Source organism: Mycteria americana, chromosome 7 (genome assembly GCF_035582795.1).
Source record: "Mycteria americana isolate JAX WOST 10 ecotype Jacksonville Zoo and Gardens chromosome 7, USCA_MyAme_1.0, whole genome shotgun sequence".
Lineage (NCBI taxonomy): Eukaryota > Metazoa > Chordata > Aves > Ciconiiformes > Ciconiidae > Mycteria > Mycteria americana.
The window spans coordinates 23,341,680-23,361,777 of record NC_134371.1 but is presented as its reverse complement, the minus strand read 5'-3'; the positions used below and the strand labels follow the sequence as shown (position 1 = coordinate 23,361,777).

General features: G+C 38.2%; 1 protein-coding gene across 1 annotated transcript; it reads left to right on the top strand.

Moving 5' to 3' along the window:
* Positions 1-6,585: 6,585 nt before the first annotated feature.
* Positions 6,586-15,896, top strand: TRIM42 (tripartite motif containing 42). Its single transcript, XM_075509124.1, has 5 exons — positions 6,586-6,941; positions 9,016-9,722; positions 11,056-11,876; positions 12,585-12,812; positions 15,807-15,896. Exons 1-5 carry the CDS (start codon positions 6,586-6,588, stop codon positions 15,894-15,896), a joined length of 2,202 nt encoding a protein of 733 aa, XP_075365239.1.
* Positions 15,897-20,098: the final 4,202 nt, after the last annotated feature.

Here is a 20,098-nt window from a genome sequence, read left to right as displayed (position 1 = left end):
GGGGACCCACACTGGAGCAGTCTGTTCCTGAAGGACCGCACCCTGTGGAAAGGGCCCACGCTGGAGCAGTTTCTGAAGAACTGCAGCCCATGGGAAGGACCCAGGTTGGAGAAGTTCATGGAGGACTGTCTCCCGTAGGAGGCAGCCCATGCTGGATCAGGGGAAGAGCGTGAGGAGTCCTTCCCCTGAGGAGGCAGGAGCAGCAGAAACAACATGTCATGAACTGACCGCAACCCCCATTCCCTGTCCTCCTGCGCTGCTTGGGTGGAGGAGGTAGAGAAAATTGGGAGTTAAGTTGAGCCCGGAAAGAAGGGAGGGGTGAGGGGAAGGTGTTTTAAGATTTGGTTTTATTTCTCATTACCCTCTTCTGATTTGATTGGTAATAAATTAAATTAATTTTCCCAAATTGAGTCTGTTTTGCCTGTGACACTAACTGCTGAGTGATCTCTCCCCGTCCTTATCTTGACCCACAAGCCTTTCATTATATTTTCTCTCCTCCTCTCCAGCTGAGGAAGGGAGTGATAGCGGCTTGGTGGGCACCAGGCATTCAGCCAGGGTCAACCCACCACAAGAAGTAGGCATACAGCAAGCACGGGGGCATAAAGAAGAGTAAAAAGCAAAGGGTTGCAAACCTGAAAGTATAACTGAAAGTTAACAGTCCATGACACAATAGTTCTAGCACTAATTCAAGTGCAAGCTTAGACACATAGCAAACAACTTTGCTCAAGAAGTTTTTTCACCTCTGTAGTGCATGTAGGCAGGCATATTCCCCATCCTCTCTGCAGGGGTATATAAGCAGCAAGCACTGTTTTCAGATTTCAATTAAAGATGAAGTGTTTACACTTGTTTTCCTTGCTGGGAGCCCTTTTTTTCATCTTCACAACTTCTTCTAAAAAGCACTTATTTTGTTTATATATATATATTATAATCCTTCTCAGCTGGTGAGAAGGGGAAACTTCTGGGGTGAAGGAGAAACTTCACTCCTTCCCTGATTGCAAGGAACTTCTGCTTACCACAGCTTTCATTCCCTATGCTATCCACTGCCTAAATCCATAAAGCCTTTTCTCACCTCCGCCCACTTCATTTGTATTTTCCCCTCTTCCCCTAGGCAGTGTAAGTGATAGAGTGAATTTTTTTTCTTTTTTTTTCCTTTTAAGCAGAGCCAAGTTATTAACACATATTTCACTGCTCAGCTGGACCTCCTAATAAGCTAGTTACTGCTTAGAGCCAGGCTAATCAGGAGAGGAGTCAGGATGCCCAGCAGAGAACCAACACAAGAATGAAAAATAGACTAAAAAGTGAGGCTGAAGCTAAGTACTATGGTCAGGAAAGCAGACACACCAACAGAGCAGCCTTAAGGAGGGCAAGTGCCTAATCACCAACTCACCTAATCACTACAGACCAGGACAAAGATTTGGTTTTAACAAGCTTGGTATTGTTCATTTACAATTTATAGTAGAAAAGGATTTTTATTTTTTTAAACAAGCTCAAAGAAGTTTGGCTGGTTTGTAACCACAGGCAGTTGTTTAACACGCAGTCCAGCACCTTTTAATGTAGCATGGCCTTAAATTTTAAATGTGTTGGTTTGCAGCTGCTACATTTGTTCTGATTAACACTGCTTTAGCTGAAGTGCTCAAGCTAAAACATTTGAGTTAAGGAGATGAACACCCTTATTCTGGGAACAAGCAAGCTCAAAAAGTCAGAGCCTAAGGAAAAAGCACCTGGACAGGGGGTGCGAGGGGAACCGAGCGTAAGCCAAACCAGCAACAAAACCACATCAGGCGGAGGAAACGTGTGCAGCCACCAGGATGAGGACAAAGCACACGAGGGCTGGAGCAGAATCAGCCAGAGATAGATAATACATAGCTAGTATTTCAAATCATTCTGTAAAATGCCCAAACTTTTATTTGTTCCAAGGAATGACAGTTCTCACATTGTGACAGTAATAAATAAGACAACAAGGCTTCACATAGCAGGAATAACAAATAGGTTGTGAAAGACCATGCATGCAGACCCATAGTAACAGTATGCCGTTGTAGATTCTTAATATCTATGGCAAATAGATCCTCTAAAGCATTCTGTAGTGATTCACTTAATACCTTTGAGATCTGTGCAAAAGGGCATGAAATGCCATGATTTTTCTGGCACGCAAGCACTAGAAAGCCCTTGTTCTGTGGGAAATGTGTCTCATCCAAAATGAGATTTCTTAGATTTTCTTCTAAATTGTGTAATCTTAAATTTCATCTAGTCTAGTACTTTTTCCAACATCTTTCATGTGTTCTCAAAAGAGAACTCCTAAAACCACTGTGAATATTTCAGATATTTCTCTATATTCCTTGGGTAAATTTTATTAGGCCCTGGTACTTTGAAAATATTAGGTTTATTTAAGTGTGATACAGGTTTCTCTTTTTTTTTTTTTTTAATTCTAGACAGTTCTTAGCTATATATTTCTGGTGCTAATTGTGTTACTATATGATCTCAGTTAAGTTTTTTTAATGAAGAAACACACAAAAAGGTATTAGTGAGTCATTTCCTTGGCATTGCCTGCTATTAGTTTTCCCTCTGGCTCAAAGAATATACGCCCCAAATACAAGATTTCTCATTTCTAGTCAATCATAACAGTTGTAGTTTTTGTAGTGCACAGTGTTTGCCACTGTACAGTACATTGACGCAGTGTACAGTACAGAAATACTTCTGAAGTCAAAGAGAGTTTGAATGACTATAAAATGTACATTAGCATTACCTAGTCAAGAGAGTGACTACATAAATAAATCAGATTATACTCTCTTGTATCTATAAGGAAAAAGTCGTAAAAGAAAATTTATTATCATTTGTCCTCCATTTCTTTATCCATGGGTACAGGCATATGGAGCTTAGTGTGACATACTTCTTATACAGCTTTAGAGCAATGAAGAAGCCTTAATTTTACTATGTGTTTGTTGCTCTTTTGCTTTACCAGCTGCTAATCTTGATAGCAAACCACCACCCCAGCTCTGGTCTGGCTGCTGTCTCCAGTGTGCCTCCACGGCACCTAAGCCATCTCAAACTTTCTACTCAGAAGAGGTGGAAAGCAATTGTGGAGATTTGTATACCAATTCTGCCTTTTTTCAGTAGAAGCCATCAAAATATTTCTGCTGCTTGAAATATAAGGCAAGGGTAGCCATTTGGCTACAGGAGAAGGGTTGAATGAAGGAGGAGCAACGAAGCTCATGAAAATGAGAAAAAATGAATAGTGTAAACCCCACTATTTCCTAGGCATTCCCATCACTAGGAAATTGGCCTCTAATCTGTTGTAAAGTGATGGTGAAAACAAAGAGCTAGAAACAGAGATTTTTCTTATGAAGAAAGGACAGTGATGGTCTTTTCCCTTCTCTTGCTAGGTGTTGTGAGCAAGCCACAGCTAGCCAGAAATAATGCTTTCAGAAGCAACTCTCAATTGTGAATACATCATCAGTTTTGGGTTGTACCATGTCAGGCTTCTCGTATTTTATTCTAAACCTTCTGCCAAAACAAGACATTTCTACATGCTGCAGTCAGTTAATCTCTTAAATCACTGCAATTTATTGAAAGAACTACTGTATCCTTTAGAGAGTGAATCCTGCTGGACTACATAGTTTTATAGAAAGGGTCATTCCTTCACCATCCTAAGGGAGATAACAGTTCCTCTTCCTTCTCTCCCTGATTCACAAGCTTATCTTACACCTCTAGGAGCACTTGAAAGCAGCAGGAGTTTTTTTGCTGGTTTTCTACATAGTAACTGACAGAATGAACACGCTAAAAGAAATCTTTGATACCATTAGCAGACATAGAAAAGAAGAATGGAGTCAAGTATTACTTTGCTATGTTAGCAGTACAGAATACAGAGAAAATTTGTGAATTATTTTCATTAGTTTCTGTCTCTCTAATTTGAGCATGCCATCATGGCCTGTGTAAATACGGAAAGAAAAAGCACTTTTTCAAATAATAAATCCGTGATTTATGTAATGTTACCACATACACTAGTCAAGGGTTAAGCCACTGATAGCATATGGTCTTTCTTCAAACTTCTTTCTGCATGTTACTAATCATTGTGCAATCTCAAATTTGTGTTAGAAATATCAGTGAGATACCTGGAGGTAGAGCAAAAGGGGAAAGAAAGAAGAAAAGGACAACCGTCTTAGCTTATCTTGCAAAACAGGATAAATCGCCAAGTAGAAAATGTTATACTGAGTTCTTTGATAGCTAATGGAAGTACACCTAACTAGTTTGAAATAATTTCAACTGCACCTGTGTCCTCACCGCACTGTGCTTTTCTTTCTCTCTCACATGGTTTTTTTTTTTTCCTCAACACCTTGCAGGGTCAAGTTTATTTGTAGGTGAAGTCAACCACAACACAGCCTGGCTATCGCGAGAACTATGATGAAAATGACAATCAGATCAAACCACAACAGAGGCATGGGGGAACATGTTTGCAAACACTGTTAAAAGTCTGTCAGTTTGATTGCAGCTATTGCATCTAATTCAGTTTCTCTGGCAGCCAGTCTGATCTGATCTTTCAATATCTGCTGGAGAATAAACATGTTAATGAAAATGAGACCATATTAGAACTGGCCGTATGCTTATAGGGAGTTACAGAGAGGGCCACCTATACTGGGAGCAGCACAGGAATGAGGCTGTCCATGAAAGAAGTTTTGCTAAAGCAAAAACCATAGCACTAAAGATAGCAGGAAATAAGTTATGGGAATTATATGGGACAAAGTTGTCCAAGACTCAGTGGAAAAAACACAATTCATAGAGAATCCAAGAAAAAGAAATGTGTGGCTGAGGATGATATATGCACAAGTTGCTATTAACCTGTGTTATGTCAAAATGGAAAAGAGTGTCCAGGTATCAGCACGTGGCACACAAGACATACTTTTTGTTTCTTTCCTTAGTCCCCCAACTTTGCTTCCTCAACTCCCCCCCCCCCATGTATTCATGAATGTTTTGCAAGAGAAAAGCAGACAAGCATCACAAGGTGCATTTTTTCTAATGACTGAATTCAAAAGCCTTTCAATATCCCAAAATTAAATATGCACAATAAAAAAGCTTTACCATTGATTAAACTGGAAAGACAAACAAAATAAATAACATCCATTAAAAGTCCAGGTTATACTATGGAAAGCCGTTCAGCACACAGATCTAGTACTTATGCATGAAAATCCAATTGACACAATAGGCTATAAGCATTCCAAAGAACCTATTATAGCCCATCATGTAAATGGTTACACATAATGACACAGCCATTATGGTCTGTAGGGCTCTGGATCAGTGAATTAATATTTCTCTAGGTAGAACAGACTTTGAGCAAATAGTTTATTATAACAGTTCCTTTGAGCCTATGTCAAGACCTGTCTTAGTAACTCCCACTTATACATTAATCCATTAACTCAAGTTGAATTGCTAACTTTTGGAAAAAATTAGTTACCTACAGTAAAGAAGCCAGCACTGAAAGTCAGTATTCTTGAATATGTACCATATAGATATCACTGTCCTTTACAGTTTCAAGTAAGAGAATAAGCTGTCTCAGATGTCAGTTGCAGATAACTCTTAGTAGAGGGTAGATTTCCTTTTTTAGAATCTTAGAATCAAAGGATCAGTTAGGTTGGAAAAGACCTTTTAAGATCATCGAGTCCAACTGCTTACATATAAGCGCTATAGTAAGCAGGCAATATTGAGAAGCTCATGTATTCTTTATGCGAATTTCAATTTTATTTATAATTCTCGTATCTACAAATAGGTAAAAAATTCTATATAAATCTTGGAATAAATCAACTAAATAAAAGAAAAAGGTACCTCATGCAAAGCAACTAAAGAATAACAGAAATAGTATGTCTGATATTGCATTTATAGGAGAGTGGCCAGCTTAAGGAAGGGCAAGAAACACACTTGGACTCAGTGGGAAAAGAAGCAGGTCCACAGCAAATGAGCAACAGCACCGAACCTACGATCCAAGTCTAGTTCTTTCCTTCAGGCTTTGGGGGAACAAATGCCATATATTGTTCAAGAGCACAAACTGTGGCAGACAAGGGCTTAAAGTATTTAAGACAATTACAAGGATATGCTTCAAGATGCATCTCAAGTGTAAGGTTCTTCCACGTGTGCTAGTTGTGCTTAAAGCCTTACAGAGGCCTCTCACTATCACTGGTTACGGCCTGATTCAGGTGGTTTGCTTACAGCACCCAGCTGAGCCGACAAAATGCCTTTGAAGTGTGTGGCCCTAAAAAGATAGTGGCCTTAGGGTATCTAATCCAAGCGTATAAACTCCCCATACAGTTAATGAAGAGTGAGGTAAATGCTTTCAAGGAGATCAGGAAGAACAATCATAGGTGTCGTGATGTATAGATGATGTAACCACTATATCAGGTACCTGTGCATAAAATTCTGCCTGTGTCCTCATTTGAATATCTCACTGTGACATCACTTTCCGATTAGAATGAAGCGCATTGCCGCAGCAGAGAGGTTGACCCAACAGTCAGAGCTCGTGCCTTTTTGGAGCTCAGTTGCTGTAGTGTGCGGAGAAGCTGAAAGGATCAATGAACTTTCTTCCAAGTATCTGACAGAGGGATGGATGAAAATGGGCATCCCTGTTCGATCTGGCCATGCTGCTCAAACTGCTGTTACCTGACTTGCCACAGCAGAAAGGAAGAATGCTGCTTGTGTTGGCGCTTCTTGTTTACCAGTGAGCAGAACTGCAGCTGTTTCCCGTGTCCGTACGAAGAAGACAAACCTTGCCAGTGCTGCCACTGCTCATGTGCAGAACACGCAAATTGCTGGTGGTGCTGCTGCTCTTGTTCAAACGACCCAGACTGCAAATGCTGCTGCTTCGGTGGAGAGAATTCAGCATGTCAGTATTATGAAAGCAAGTGCTGCAGAAGCTCTGTCGATGAACCACATCACTCAAGAACACCAGGAACTCTTCAGTAAGTGGAGTTAAGGGCTCTTAAAATTTCTTGGGGTTTTGTTTTTCTAATTTACATTATGTCTTAATGGATGTGTTGCATTTAGAAACATACGATCTGTTGGCATGTTGGAGCTATTTTGAATAACCACAGGATATCATTCTTCCGAGAAACAGAAAAAGTAGTTTTATCTTGATATCAGTGAAATCTTATGCTCATTACTCTGACAGGGGCAAAGACTACTCCAAAACATCACTGCACTTGTAATTAGGGCCACCTGATTTCCAGATAAAATCCATGAATGGCCTGCATATTGTATATGCTGTATATTGTATATGTATATTGTATATTGTATATTGTATATGAATGTATATTGTATATGAATGTATATGCTTATACATTCTCACAGTGTAAAAACCTATGTAGTGACAAGAACGAAGACATACAGAGAACCTTAAAACAAGGAGGAAAACAGGAATGTGTTTGTAGCAAGGGGACTGCAGGCAAGGATACAGAAAAAAACTAGGGTAAAACAAAGAGCAGGAAAACTGCTGTTAACTGGAAGTGGAAGGAAGCAGTTATATTCAGAATAAGACAAAAAGGAGTCAAATAATTATAAAGGCTCAAGAAATGCCACACAGAGAATGGAAAGAAGGCAAAAGATAAAACTGGAGACCAGAAGGGAAGGGGCTGATTATTAACTTTAGAAATGCTATACCAAAAAGCACTCACAAAAAGGTACAAGAGGGTAGGGGGAAGGGGAGAGCAGAATTGAAGTTATCAGAAGAACTCCAGACTAGAATAGTACCAGTCTGAGAGGAATTGACAGGACCTCTGGAAATGCATGGTTAATTCCTACCTAGGTAAACTTTGAAGACCAGAAGGAATCCTCATAGCAACAGAAGATTCTATTCTCTTTAGTTTATTAGGGTTTTTTACTGTTGTTTAGAGTGACAGAAAAAGCAGATAGCATGGTTGAACATTTGGGAAGGTGGGAAGGAAAGCAATAACAACATGGATGCTAAAGAGAAGCACAGCAGAGAGCCAGATCATAGAGGCCTAGAACCAGGTGTCGATCTTGAATAATGATGTTCATGTCAAGGCTATGGAAAATATTCAAGGAGACATTATAAAATTAATATTGTATTTTTAAAAGGATGATGTCCACAGGCTAAGAGGCAGGTTAGGACTATCAAGGTTTGAAAAGAACAGGGATTAGCACATCCTGAAAATCAGTCCTCTTCTAAAATAAAATAATAATAGTAAAAAAAAAATCCCCATTTGAAAGTCTTTGCAATTAATATAAAGAATCAGTAATAATAAGGCTGCTACTAACAATAAGAATAAAGTTAATTAATTCTAGAAATCAGAAATAATTCAGAGGTGAGTGATTTCTTAAATGACTAAAAATTAGGATGATCATATGTAAATGTGTGTTATGTTAAGCAGAAATGTCTTCAATACTTTTTTACGAATAGTGAAACGCTTAGTTGTGCTACTTTCTTGAGGAAATATTCCATCTTGAAAATGCAAAAGAAAAACATTTTTACATTTATGGTCTTAAGTTTTCATTAAAGAAAAAATATTCTAAAAATATTACCAAGGTTGTTGTAAAAGAAAGTATTTAATGCCCCCTGAAACTAAATAAAAGATTTAACTTGAATTGCACAAAATGCTTTTCTTCACTCTAGTTATTTGTTGTTTCCATTTTGAAAAATAATCAAACAAGAAAAGGAGACAAAATACATTTCAATTTGTACTAAACCAAACTGTATTATTCTTTTCGTTTGGCCACCAGCAATAACCCAACAAATTCATACAGACCTACAGTGACCAAGATCTTTGTTTATTGTTGTTGTTGGCAACTGTTCAACGCATAGTGAAATAATTATGTAAATGAACAGAAAAAAAAATTGATTCTTGATAGTGATAACCCAATTGTTTAAATAAAATATCTAGTCAGAATAAAAGTATGGTTCGTATGCAAAGCAGAACTGTTTATATTATATTTTTTGTCTTAGATGGTACCCTAATATTCAGATATTTTTGTTTGAGTTCTTGAGGTTGTTTTTTTTTCTTTTCCAATTTTATTTAGGTCAAAAGATGCCATGTCAAGATTTAGAACTAGGAATAATGCATCTGTCACTACACCAGAAAGGAATGTCTCCAGCCACGCTTTCCGTGACCAGCTTGCCTGTCCACTGTGTAAGCAATTGTTTCTCCAACCATTTATGCTGCCATGCAATCACTGCATTTGTGAGAAGTGTATAAGTAAAAGCAAGACCAAAGCTGAAGTAACTGAGGACTTTTATATCATCGTATGCCCAGTGTGTAGCAAAGCACATTGCCTCTCCTACACAAATAAAATTCAGCTGAGGAAGAATTACCTCAGAGCAAAACTAGCCAAGAAATACATGCGCAGACATGGCTTTCTGAGGTGGAGATTTGACCATAGTGAAAGACCAGTCTACTGTGAAACTTGCAGGGAGAGGAGAAGAGTGGCAGCCAAAAGATGTAGAACATGTGGAATTAATTATTGTAACGAATGTCTGCATTTGAATCATAGTGCGAATGGTGCTCAAGACCACATTTTCACCAAAGCACATCAAGAAGATCATGACCAGTGGCGCTGCTTACTGCACAGCAACTCAAACCTCTCTGAATACTGTCTAGATGACCACGAACTGATCTGTGGGTTCTGCAAGAATTCACTGCACAATGATCATGAGACTATTCCCTTGGCAGTCGCATGTTCAAGAGAGGCTGCTTCCCTCTTTGACACAATTGCAAAATTTAGAAAAGGTTTGTATTTCTGCTGCTTCTCACACTTCCCCATGCCTCCTTGGGAAAGAAACTTGAACATATGGTTGACAAGCTGTATTAATTCTCTGCACAGCACAAGAATCAGAAAGGTGGTGTGTTCCCCCTGTAGAAACACAAAAGGAACAAGCCCATAATTGTGGCATTGTAAGCCAGACTCAACTATTAGAGAATGAAGGATGTGTATGTGGGATGGGAACAGAAATGTGCATCTAGGGAGGGGAACCTTCATTTCATACTGGGTTTATTCCATACTGGGTTCATGCAGGACCCAGCATGGAATAAAACACCAATTACATCTGCTGAATAAAACAGTGAATACTTTTTTAATCAGAAATATATGCTTGAAGAGGAACTGTTTCTTCCCCTGCAGGCAAGTTATGAATTGTCCCTCTTCAGTCAGTTTTATGCTTATGCCCATGCTGACTAAGAGGCAAAGCGGTCATGTTTTCCTGAGGTAACACAGCAATGTCACTCCTTTAACTAAGACTTGATCCATAGCAACTAAGGGGCTGAACACAGACTAGGATTTTATGAATTTGTTTTAATTTTGATCTTTGCATATAACTTCACAAATGCTGGAGACATAATGAAGTTGCATGGAAAATAACATTCAGAAAGGTAAAAGTGAACCATGCACAATGAGAAACAGCTGGAAGCATTAAATTCTCAATTTTGAAACAGTCTTAAGTTTGAGAAAATAAGTGATGTAGAATATTTGTGCATGATTTTGTAATGTGACATTGTTTCCTGATGTTAGCTGAATGCCACTGGAATTTAGTATCAGCCTTTAGTATTTTTGATTCTGTTCCTTCACAGTTCACAATTTTTAGTGTCAGAAGGGTTAATCACACCTTCACATAATGGCCATCAGAGGAATGTACCATCAGCCACAGACATAATGTGGGCTATACAGGCACATTTGCTGCCATTATTTTAACTTCATACTGGCATAGTGAATTTTCAAAGATAACACAGAGCTACAATAAATTAAGCTTCAGGATTTCCCATGTAATGAAGTAAAAATTATCAAGCCCATTTTGGGGGAGATAAATTTGAGTAAGTGAGGAAATAATAATAAAGTAGCAATTAACTGCCAGATTTTATACACCCAAATGTGAACGTTTTAACCCAAACAACTTCCCTCAGGGCTTACCAGCAGCAGACATGAGAGAAAAATACCAGAATCCTTATTCTTGTCCCACTTTCTACCAAACCTGAAATTTTTTTAAGCTAAAATCTGTCATTCTGCCTCTTGTAACCACTACATTGTAATATGAATTTGGAACTACTGACCTAATTTTTTTTTTTCCAGTACGCCAAGGAGTTGATAATGATCTAATGGAAGTTATCCTGTTAAAAAATAACTTCAAGACCTGTAAGGACACCAAAAGGAAGGAGATCAGAAACGGATTCTTAAAATTACGTATGGTTCTTCATGAACAAGAAAAGGAGATGATGGAGTTGCTTGAAAACATTGAACTTAAAAAACAGAAAGAAATTTCAGAATACATAAACTATACATCCAGTCAGCTATCATATATGGATGGCCTTATTCAATACTCTAAAGAGGCTCTTAAGGAGGAAAGCCAAGTTGTATTTTTGCAATCTGCACACTGCTTAGTGAAAGAAATAGAAAATGCCGTTCCTTCCATTTTCCAACCTAGTCCACATCTACGAGAAGATCCATTAAGAAAACTTCAACTCAACTTTGATGAACTTTTCTCTGTTTTACAGGGACTTGTCCCATCCCTTAGCGGAATAAAGCAGTCAGAAAGTAAAGCAGAAAAATATCCCTACTCTTTTAACCCAGAGATAATGGTTCCAAGGCACGTTTCAAGTACTCACGAATCCAAGCAAGCAACGTTGTTCCGAAGCCCATCTTTAAATTCTTTGTTTGATTTAGGTGTGCTGTCTAAAGACACTGTCAGAAGACCAAGCTCTACACCTCCCCATCATCCGACACAGTGTAATGAAGTGTGTGCGTACCGGGATACAGCTTGTGAAACTCCAAGAAAAGAAAGAAAATATCAGATTGTTAACTTTTCAAGTCCAGAACCTATAGACAAGGAATCAGTCCCAGTCCCAGGACCTGTTGTTATATACCAGACTTTTGTTTACCCAAGGTCTGCCAAAGTAAGACATTAATAAATTCTAAATATATACAAGAGACCATTATATTTTCAGGCTGTTATAGAGTCTGAACCCCTAAGAGTTTGAGTAAATAGGACTACAGTATCAGTTCAAATACTTTATTTGTAGGAGACAATGCATTTCAAACTCACCTTTCGAGATAAACTGAAGCATAAACTGAATCATATCACATTCCTACTGTAGTCAGTAGGGTTGTTATATTATTATAGATGTGATATAAATATGTTACATAGAAAGGTCCAATGCAGAAAGAAATAGATGTACCATGTTTGTATTTAAATATCTGTAACTCAGATCAAATAATTTGATCCTGGTCTTGGCCTTCAATGTGACGACATCATATCCATGTAATTTTCCTCATTATACATTTCATAGATGCTAACAAGATCAGGATGCCAGTTGCATAAGATCCCAAGTGCATGTTGCAAAGTGCTGACTGCTGTCAGCCTGCCTTACTTTTAGCGTGTTAGAAGAGGCTACTATGAAATTCCCAGGAGGAAGCTTAGCATTTTCCAAGTAAGACCACAAACTGCATATCTTCCACATGTGTTTCATGCTACGGTTGGAATTTCAGCTGCATTGGCATTTCAAAATTAAAATCTGCCAAACAGGGGCCTTTCAAAAAAGCAAAAATGAAAATGAGCAAAAATAAAGAATACTTGTGTACTACAGATTTTTGTCTCTTCACAGATTTACTGGACTTGTCCCACAGAAGACGTGGATTTCTTTGAGGTAGAGTTTTATGAAGTTGCTGGTATTGGTCCTGATAACATTGTCCAGACACAACTAGCTGGCCAGCTAAGCAAAATACAGCAGCAGAACCTTGAGATACATAATCTGGATCCAAATAGAGAATATCTTTTTAAAGTCCGTGCTGTCAATGCAAGTGGTCGAGGAGAATGGAGTGAGATCTGTAAGGTATTGTAGATCCTTCCTATACTTCATAAAGTTGCCTTAACTTTCTTGCCTCCACAATTGTTTTTTACCCCATCTATTTATGAGGAAGACTGCTTAAATAGAATATTGCTATCCACTTATCTAGGTAAGTGATACTAATAGTTACACTGGATTTTTCCATACATTGGTCTTTCTAGTTCAGTTCGCAACTGCTTGACCTACGTAGAATGTTTCTCATTTTTGCTAGCAGGGATGCCGTATCATGACTACACTAGGCAAGCCATTGTAATTCACATTACTTCAGAGGCAAGCCATTGTAATTCACATTACTTTAGGACTGAGACTGTCTTTGCACTAATCTCTCTGAACACACAGAGTAAGAGTATGAAGAGTCAGATCCAAGAACTTTCATGCTAGATCAAGGTGGCAATCATTAAAAGAGAGGAAACAAACAGAAAATTAAGAATATTCTTTGACATCTTTGGACATGAGTCTCCTTTACTGTGGTTTTAGAAGAGAAGGAAAAGTGTTGCAAAGTTAAAAGGAGTAGGAAGTTATTCAAAAAGGTGTCAAAAGACAAGACATTTAATAAATTCACTTTAACACCCTTTAGGCATCCCAAATCTCTTGCTGACGTCACCTTTAGTTTTTCATGCTTTGCTGAAAAAATACATACTTAATTCATGCTTTCTCCTTGATAAATTTTCAGTAAAAGGTGTCTTGAGGAGCTGTAGTGCATAAAATGCAGATGGCTTCCAAGAAAAGGGTAGGTGCTGTTCTCTGGTTCCAACCACATTTCACAGCCTTTTCCTCTATCAATTGCACCAAGTGCTGTCTCTTTCCAGGCCTCTTGTCCCTTGTCACATTTAGAGTAAAAGTCTTAACTTTGAAACAGCATTCAGACATCCCACCCACTTCGCAAGTTTTAATGACAAATGACACCTGCTCCACTTCCTACACTTAAAACACTGAGCACAGTAGTTTCTTTTTTTTAATCTAACACATTGGAATGCTATATTGATTTTTCTTCTGAAAATTTTTCTTTCTGCATGCAGTACCGTCATATTAATATTCCAGAGAAACACAAACTCACTTAACATCTGCTATAATTTACAGAAGTAAAGAATTTCATAGCAAATGAAAATGACACAACATATATGACAGAGTTTTATAAATCTTCTTTTAAAAAATAACTACTTCTGTTCCTTTTGCATAATATCAGACTATTTTACTTTACCAGCTACACTACACAGAAAGCTTGGAAGGACTTTGTTTAAAAGAAAGTATGGCATTTGATTTTAAGTAGGGGATTTAGTCAGAGCAATAACATTCTTCATGCGTAACAGTTACTAAGTCTGTGAGGGAACGTAACTGTGATGGCTGTGACAAGTCACAGGAGCCCAGGCACCAAGCTATGAAGAGGAGGAAGGTGACAGAAAGTTCTGTTAGACAGCAGCTACTATTTCATTCTTTGAACTAAAGCTGATGCCATGCCACTGATACCCTGAAATATCAAGTCCCACAAAAAAGGTTATTCAACCATAGGGTGTTATTTAGCATTACAAGCAGACTTCCAAGTCTGTATGCAGCCCTCATAAGCAAAACAGAAAACTCTAATCTCTATGGTTTTAGGAGTGAGGGAACTTCTCTCTTCTTAGCCCAATAGCATGATTGTTGGCTTCCAGCTGAATCACAGCTTCCACAATTTCAGCCATTTGTCAGTGTGTGAAACACCATGGAAGTACCACTATATGCTTGTTACGTGATCATAGAGGCTGCTACAGATGGCATGATCTCTTTGCACAAGAAAAGTTCAATACCGTTGACTCAATATAGTCTCCTAATGCCTCAGGAAGTGCCCAAAGGTATCTAACATATCTGCACAGGACTGACAGGCGACACAAGACTTGGAAGATGCACTTCTAGAGCAGCAACTAGGAAGAAGGCAGGTTACCCTCGAACATCTAAACTGGCAAAAGACATTCATGATTTTGGCAACTGGATACTAATTTAAAAGTCAATTGAAGGAATTACACTGCACTACCCTGGGTAAGGGAATGAACAATATAGGGGATATTTTAAAGTCTATGTTCAGGTTGTGGAAGATCCTGGATGAATGACAGAAACTGAAGGCTGCCTTGTCAACCGAACTGCTGTATTACAGCCCTGGCAAATCATGCAAAACTGTGCCACAAGGCAAGTGACAAGGAATCCTCTAAGGATGAAATTCAGTGCTCCCTAGAGACTTTCAACAGAGTAGGCAAAAATTTGTTGCCCCAGTGATAAAGAATTTGGCTGCATCTGCCATGGAAGGAGGAATGAGAAGCACTAAGGATGCAGTTAGAAAACCAGGAAGGAAAAACGCTAGAATTCTGCAATCCTTGCTCTAGTTGCTGCCAGTACTACCACTCTTGGAAGAAGTGCTCCCCCACCCCTTCTTCTCAATGGCAGCAGCAGCCTGCAGCTGTTCACAGTGGCCTGACACACATGCCAATAGACTTTGTGTTCCTTAACCTGTCTCTTGAGACTGTCAACCACAGAAACAGTGATAATTCTAATGCTGGTTTTGTTGCTTTTTATCTTTTCATCATATTCTTGTCAATTAAACCTTTGGAAGGAGATTTTTCAAAATTACCTTGGAAGTCAAATGCAAAATTACTTTTAATAGGATGTGGGCTTCTAAATCCTGTGGTCATATCTGAAACTCTTTCCCTAAATGACCAGCTGCCAGAACCTAATGGCTATATATTGTATTAATCACTCTAATGTTTGCCACCAGACAATTGCTTGCCTCCAATGTAAGGTTTTTTTAAAGAGCTTATTTCCATTTCGCCTCCAAAATAAGTACTTAGACTTTCCAAAGTTTAACACAGATAAAACAGTTTGACTGCTTTGAAAATACATCTGTAAGTGGTAAGTTCTTTCGAAAACAGACGCTAATTAAATCCTATCCCCAAAATAATAAATACATGTACCTCTTCTGTACTTTAATACATTCTTGTTTTCTATTTGTAGATAATCACTTCAGATGAATATGGGAAAATTGAAGACAGGCGGGAGAAGCAGAAGAGTATTCAGGGTGCTCTGCGTACACTAAATAGATAGACAAAGAATGAAACCAGGGATTCTTCTTTTTTTCTTGAAGAACTGGAAAATGTGCATGCTTTCTTATGCAATATCCCATTTTCCACTGAAGTTAGCAGGCAAAGATCTAACAGTGAGCTCTTCAGACTATTATTGCTTTATGGCAAATAATAATAATAATAAAACCCCTGCCTTTTCATTAGCTTTTCTTTTTCCAGATGTAGCACCAAGACCTAAGGAAAATGCTATGCCATGCATAAAAATATAGCATAAAACCCATTATACTTGAGGAACCTTTGCAGCTTCAAAGGAAATAAATGACATACTTGCATTGTAAGTTAACATTCCGATTACTGTTTCCTATGAGACCATTCAATACCAGTTCATAAAGAGCTGCAGGAGCCTATATCACACTTTGCATATTTTTAAAGCGCAGAATATGTTACTCTGTACATATACAATTTTGGTCTCAGCCTCACTCAGCTGAAATACAATGTGCATACACACATAGAAGGACACTGGCAACAGGCAGGACAAGAAGCACAAGAATGAGGGCAGACAAAATTTTATCTCCTTATGCACTTAGTAATAGTTAGCTTTACTTGACTGTTGTGAAGGTCACCTATGTGAGTTGCAGAGTATCAGTTTGTTGAAAGTAGATGCAAGTAAAATCAGGAGAAGTCACAGCAGTTCTGATCTACTGAACAGGAGTTACTAGATCCACAACTTACTGTGTTGACATAATCAAGAGTAATAACTAATACCCTTCTCTATGCAGGGATGACCTTGCATGGTTCCTTTCTTTCACTTCAGCCATACTAACCAGGTATGCATATCTAGATATCTATTTATATTCCCCCCCCCCCCCACATATATGTACTTATACACATCTCTCTCTGTATATGCTTGCACAAATACACACACATATACATATATGTATTTAAACACATTTACAACTCCCTTTGCCCCAGTCCTATCAAGTAGGGCACTTACATGGGAATGGAAATAGGATCAGGGCCACTACTAGCTCTTTTAAACCTCTTCTGTGCATTTGTATGTTTGTGTCCTACCTTCAGCACAGAACAAATCTGTTCATGGAAAATCATGTATTATGAATGCTGCCCATGAAATCTTGGACCTCCTGGTACCTTCCTTAAGGCAAACAATAAAACTTAGGTATATTTATTATTAATATATCATTTTTCCATTACACCTTTCATTTCTGAAGCTCTGGTTACCTTCACATAGTTGCTGCAAGGTAGTAATATTCTACCCACTTTATGGATGGCTAATGTGATAAAAGAAGAGTCCGAACAAAAAGGCAACAAAGCCAAATCTGAATGCTGAGAGCACCTAGTTCTCTATCGTGTGCTAGCCAGTGAGCTATTAGTGATGCTTCAATTAATATGTATGTTCTTGCCAGGATCTCTGTGCAGTCTTTGCTTGACAGCATACTTTTCTTTCGGCAAAGTCTCTAGATAGAGGTAAAGGCTATTAAAAGTAAAAGAGATTTGCATTTTCAAACCTGTTGAACAATGACAGCAGTGTCTGATTTTGAGAAGCTTATTTTGAAACATTTAAAAGGGGCCTGATCATCACACATGAAAAGCATCTGCAATCTAAAACTTCTGCTAGGTTTTTGCAGAAATCTGAATGTCTGAGCTCTCCAGATAGTGAAGCCCAATTATTCCTTCAATACTCACGGCTTTGTAAACCCCTTCCCCAGACAGCAACATTTTACACCTATTTCAAGGACATGTGAGTTTTTGCTGATGGCCTATAGTTCCCCAGAAGCTCATCCATCTGGTATTCCTTTTAGTATATTTCTCTGTAGATGGATAAGACTGCAATTTGGATCAACTGTATAAAATCCCTTTGCACCCCCTGGCTATCCATTGATAATAGCAGTCTTCTGTACCCAGCAGTTCTTAAGAGATGCAATTTGCAGTACACAGTTCTGTGCAACAGCCAAGCAAAGCTCCAATTCCCATTTCATGTAAACAGTGACTCAGATCACTTGAATAGGGCAACATTTTATCAGTATCACTAAGAGATCAGAATCAGTCCAACCCTGCAAGCTTTAAGATCCTTATTAATTATTGTGGGGCTGCTGGAAGCCTTTGTTTCTTTTCAAATGAATTACCTTTCAAACATCTCTATCTCAGCGTGCTTTGCTTTTTTCTCCAGAGTCGCCTCTTTATTTTCATGGGAGAAAAAAAATGTGTTAAGTTCTTTACATACAGTTCAGTGCCTGTCTATTGTGAGAACAGCCAAATCCCATAGTGACTGGATGTCTACAGCCCAATTTACTGCACTCCTCCTTTCAATAAGCAGGAAAGGCAAAGAATGGAACAATTTTGCTTATCTATTGCTTGCTGCTCAGCTGCAGCAATGGGTGGGGAGGCAGCACCTTCTCTCACCCTGTGCAGGCATTTTTCAGCTGCATGCCCTGAAATTGAAATTTTGAGATGTTTATAAATAAATAAGAACCTGCCTGTATTTAATGCAGTGTGATATTTGCATAATTACTTTTCAAGGTAATGAGTGTAACAGAAGCCAAAACACAGAAGGTTGAATATCTTTAGAGCAGCCTGTGCCAGCAAATAAACACAGAACTCTTGTAAGTATCAAATTGCAGAGCAGTTTAGAACGAGTGTAATTTATTTAGGGAACAATAAGCATCTATTTGTGCTGGGCAGGTGGCCAAGGTGAACAAATGAAAGACGTATATGTAATTGAATATTAGATGAGCCATCATTTCATTTCACCACCATTTGTCTCTTGGAATATCTGTAACCAACCCTGCTGAACAAAACATTACAAAATAAATGTTTAACTGACAATTCTTACTGAAAATATTCCCAATGTTTTCTGACATAGCTACTGTTCGTAATGCAATGAGACTCACATTGCACCCCTGTACAGCGTGTAAAAGTGACTTGATAGCTGAACTGAAATTCTGAAGTACACAACTACAGATAAGTATTATTTTAAATCACAGCAGTTCAAGCAAATAAAGCAGAGCAAGAAATACTTAAACAACTATAAACACAGCCTGTTAAAACTGTTCTGTTTTGGACTGTAAAGCTGTGATTTAGTGCTGCTGAGAAATACATTCTAAAAGCTAGGAGGTTCTGCAATCATAATTAGGAGAGAGAATAAGAATGAAAAAAGAACTAAATGGTTTGAAATGGTTTGAAACCATAAAAATGGTTTGAACCAAGTCCCTTTCCTATCTTATAACCCCAAACCCACAACTTTTAGTCCCCCAAAATGCTTCTCAAGTTAAAATCATCTCAATAATGGAGAGTTTGAAAATATAAGTAGAACTTGAAAAAATATGTATAATAAAAGACAGACTAGATACTAGCAAATAAAAATTAAAAAAATAAGGGAAACACATGTCCATAAACGTAAAGGGTTTGGCTACTTGCTCCTGCCATAGAAAATAGAATCAGAAGTGATATGTAACTGGAACAAAATTCAGGCTTAGGCATCTCTTTACCTGAAAGTTAATGGTAAACAGTTGATACTTAAAGACATAAATGAAATTACTGGAGATCAGAGAGGATTAATTTACACAGAAAAATTAACCATAAGCTTGTTCTGTTGTGCTACTGAGGACCTCAAACGTTCACTAACATTATCAGGAATGTCAATATATGTAGGAGAACAAAGTACTCCAGATCCAGCTAAGTGACGGCAAAGGAAGAATAACAGCCTGCCTGAAAGGTGTAAACATCTAAGAGGAAGAGGAATAACTTACCAGGTAGTATCACGTCACAATAGTGTTCAGAAATGACTGCTTTGACCTAAGCAGTTGGTGTTATACAAAATTTAAATCAACTGTGAATATGTTACATATTGCAAAGCTTTTTCAGGGACAAAACTGATTCCGGTGTAAAAGCAGTATTAGAGAGTCCCCAGGACAACAATTGTCAGTCTCATCCAGTAAGGTACATTTCAGCTTAAGAAAGGAGGAGGACTTTTTCTTCAAAAGGACATTTACTGGAGCATGCAGGTCACAGGAAATGTAACCTATCAGCTTGGAAGCTCAAAACAGAAATATCTTGTCCCAGCCAGTGACTCAACAAGAGAAGTGACGAGAGTAGTTTGACCAGACTCAACTATCATAGTCATATAGCCTACCTATAGCTCAAATACCTACAAAATATTTTTGCTTTTGTTTCCTGGCATGAATTCTAGCTTTGTTAGATGTGAAT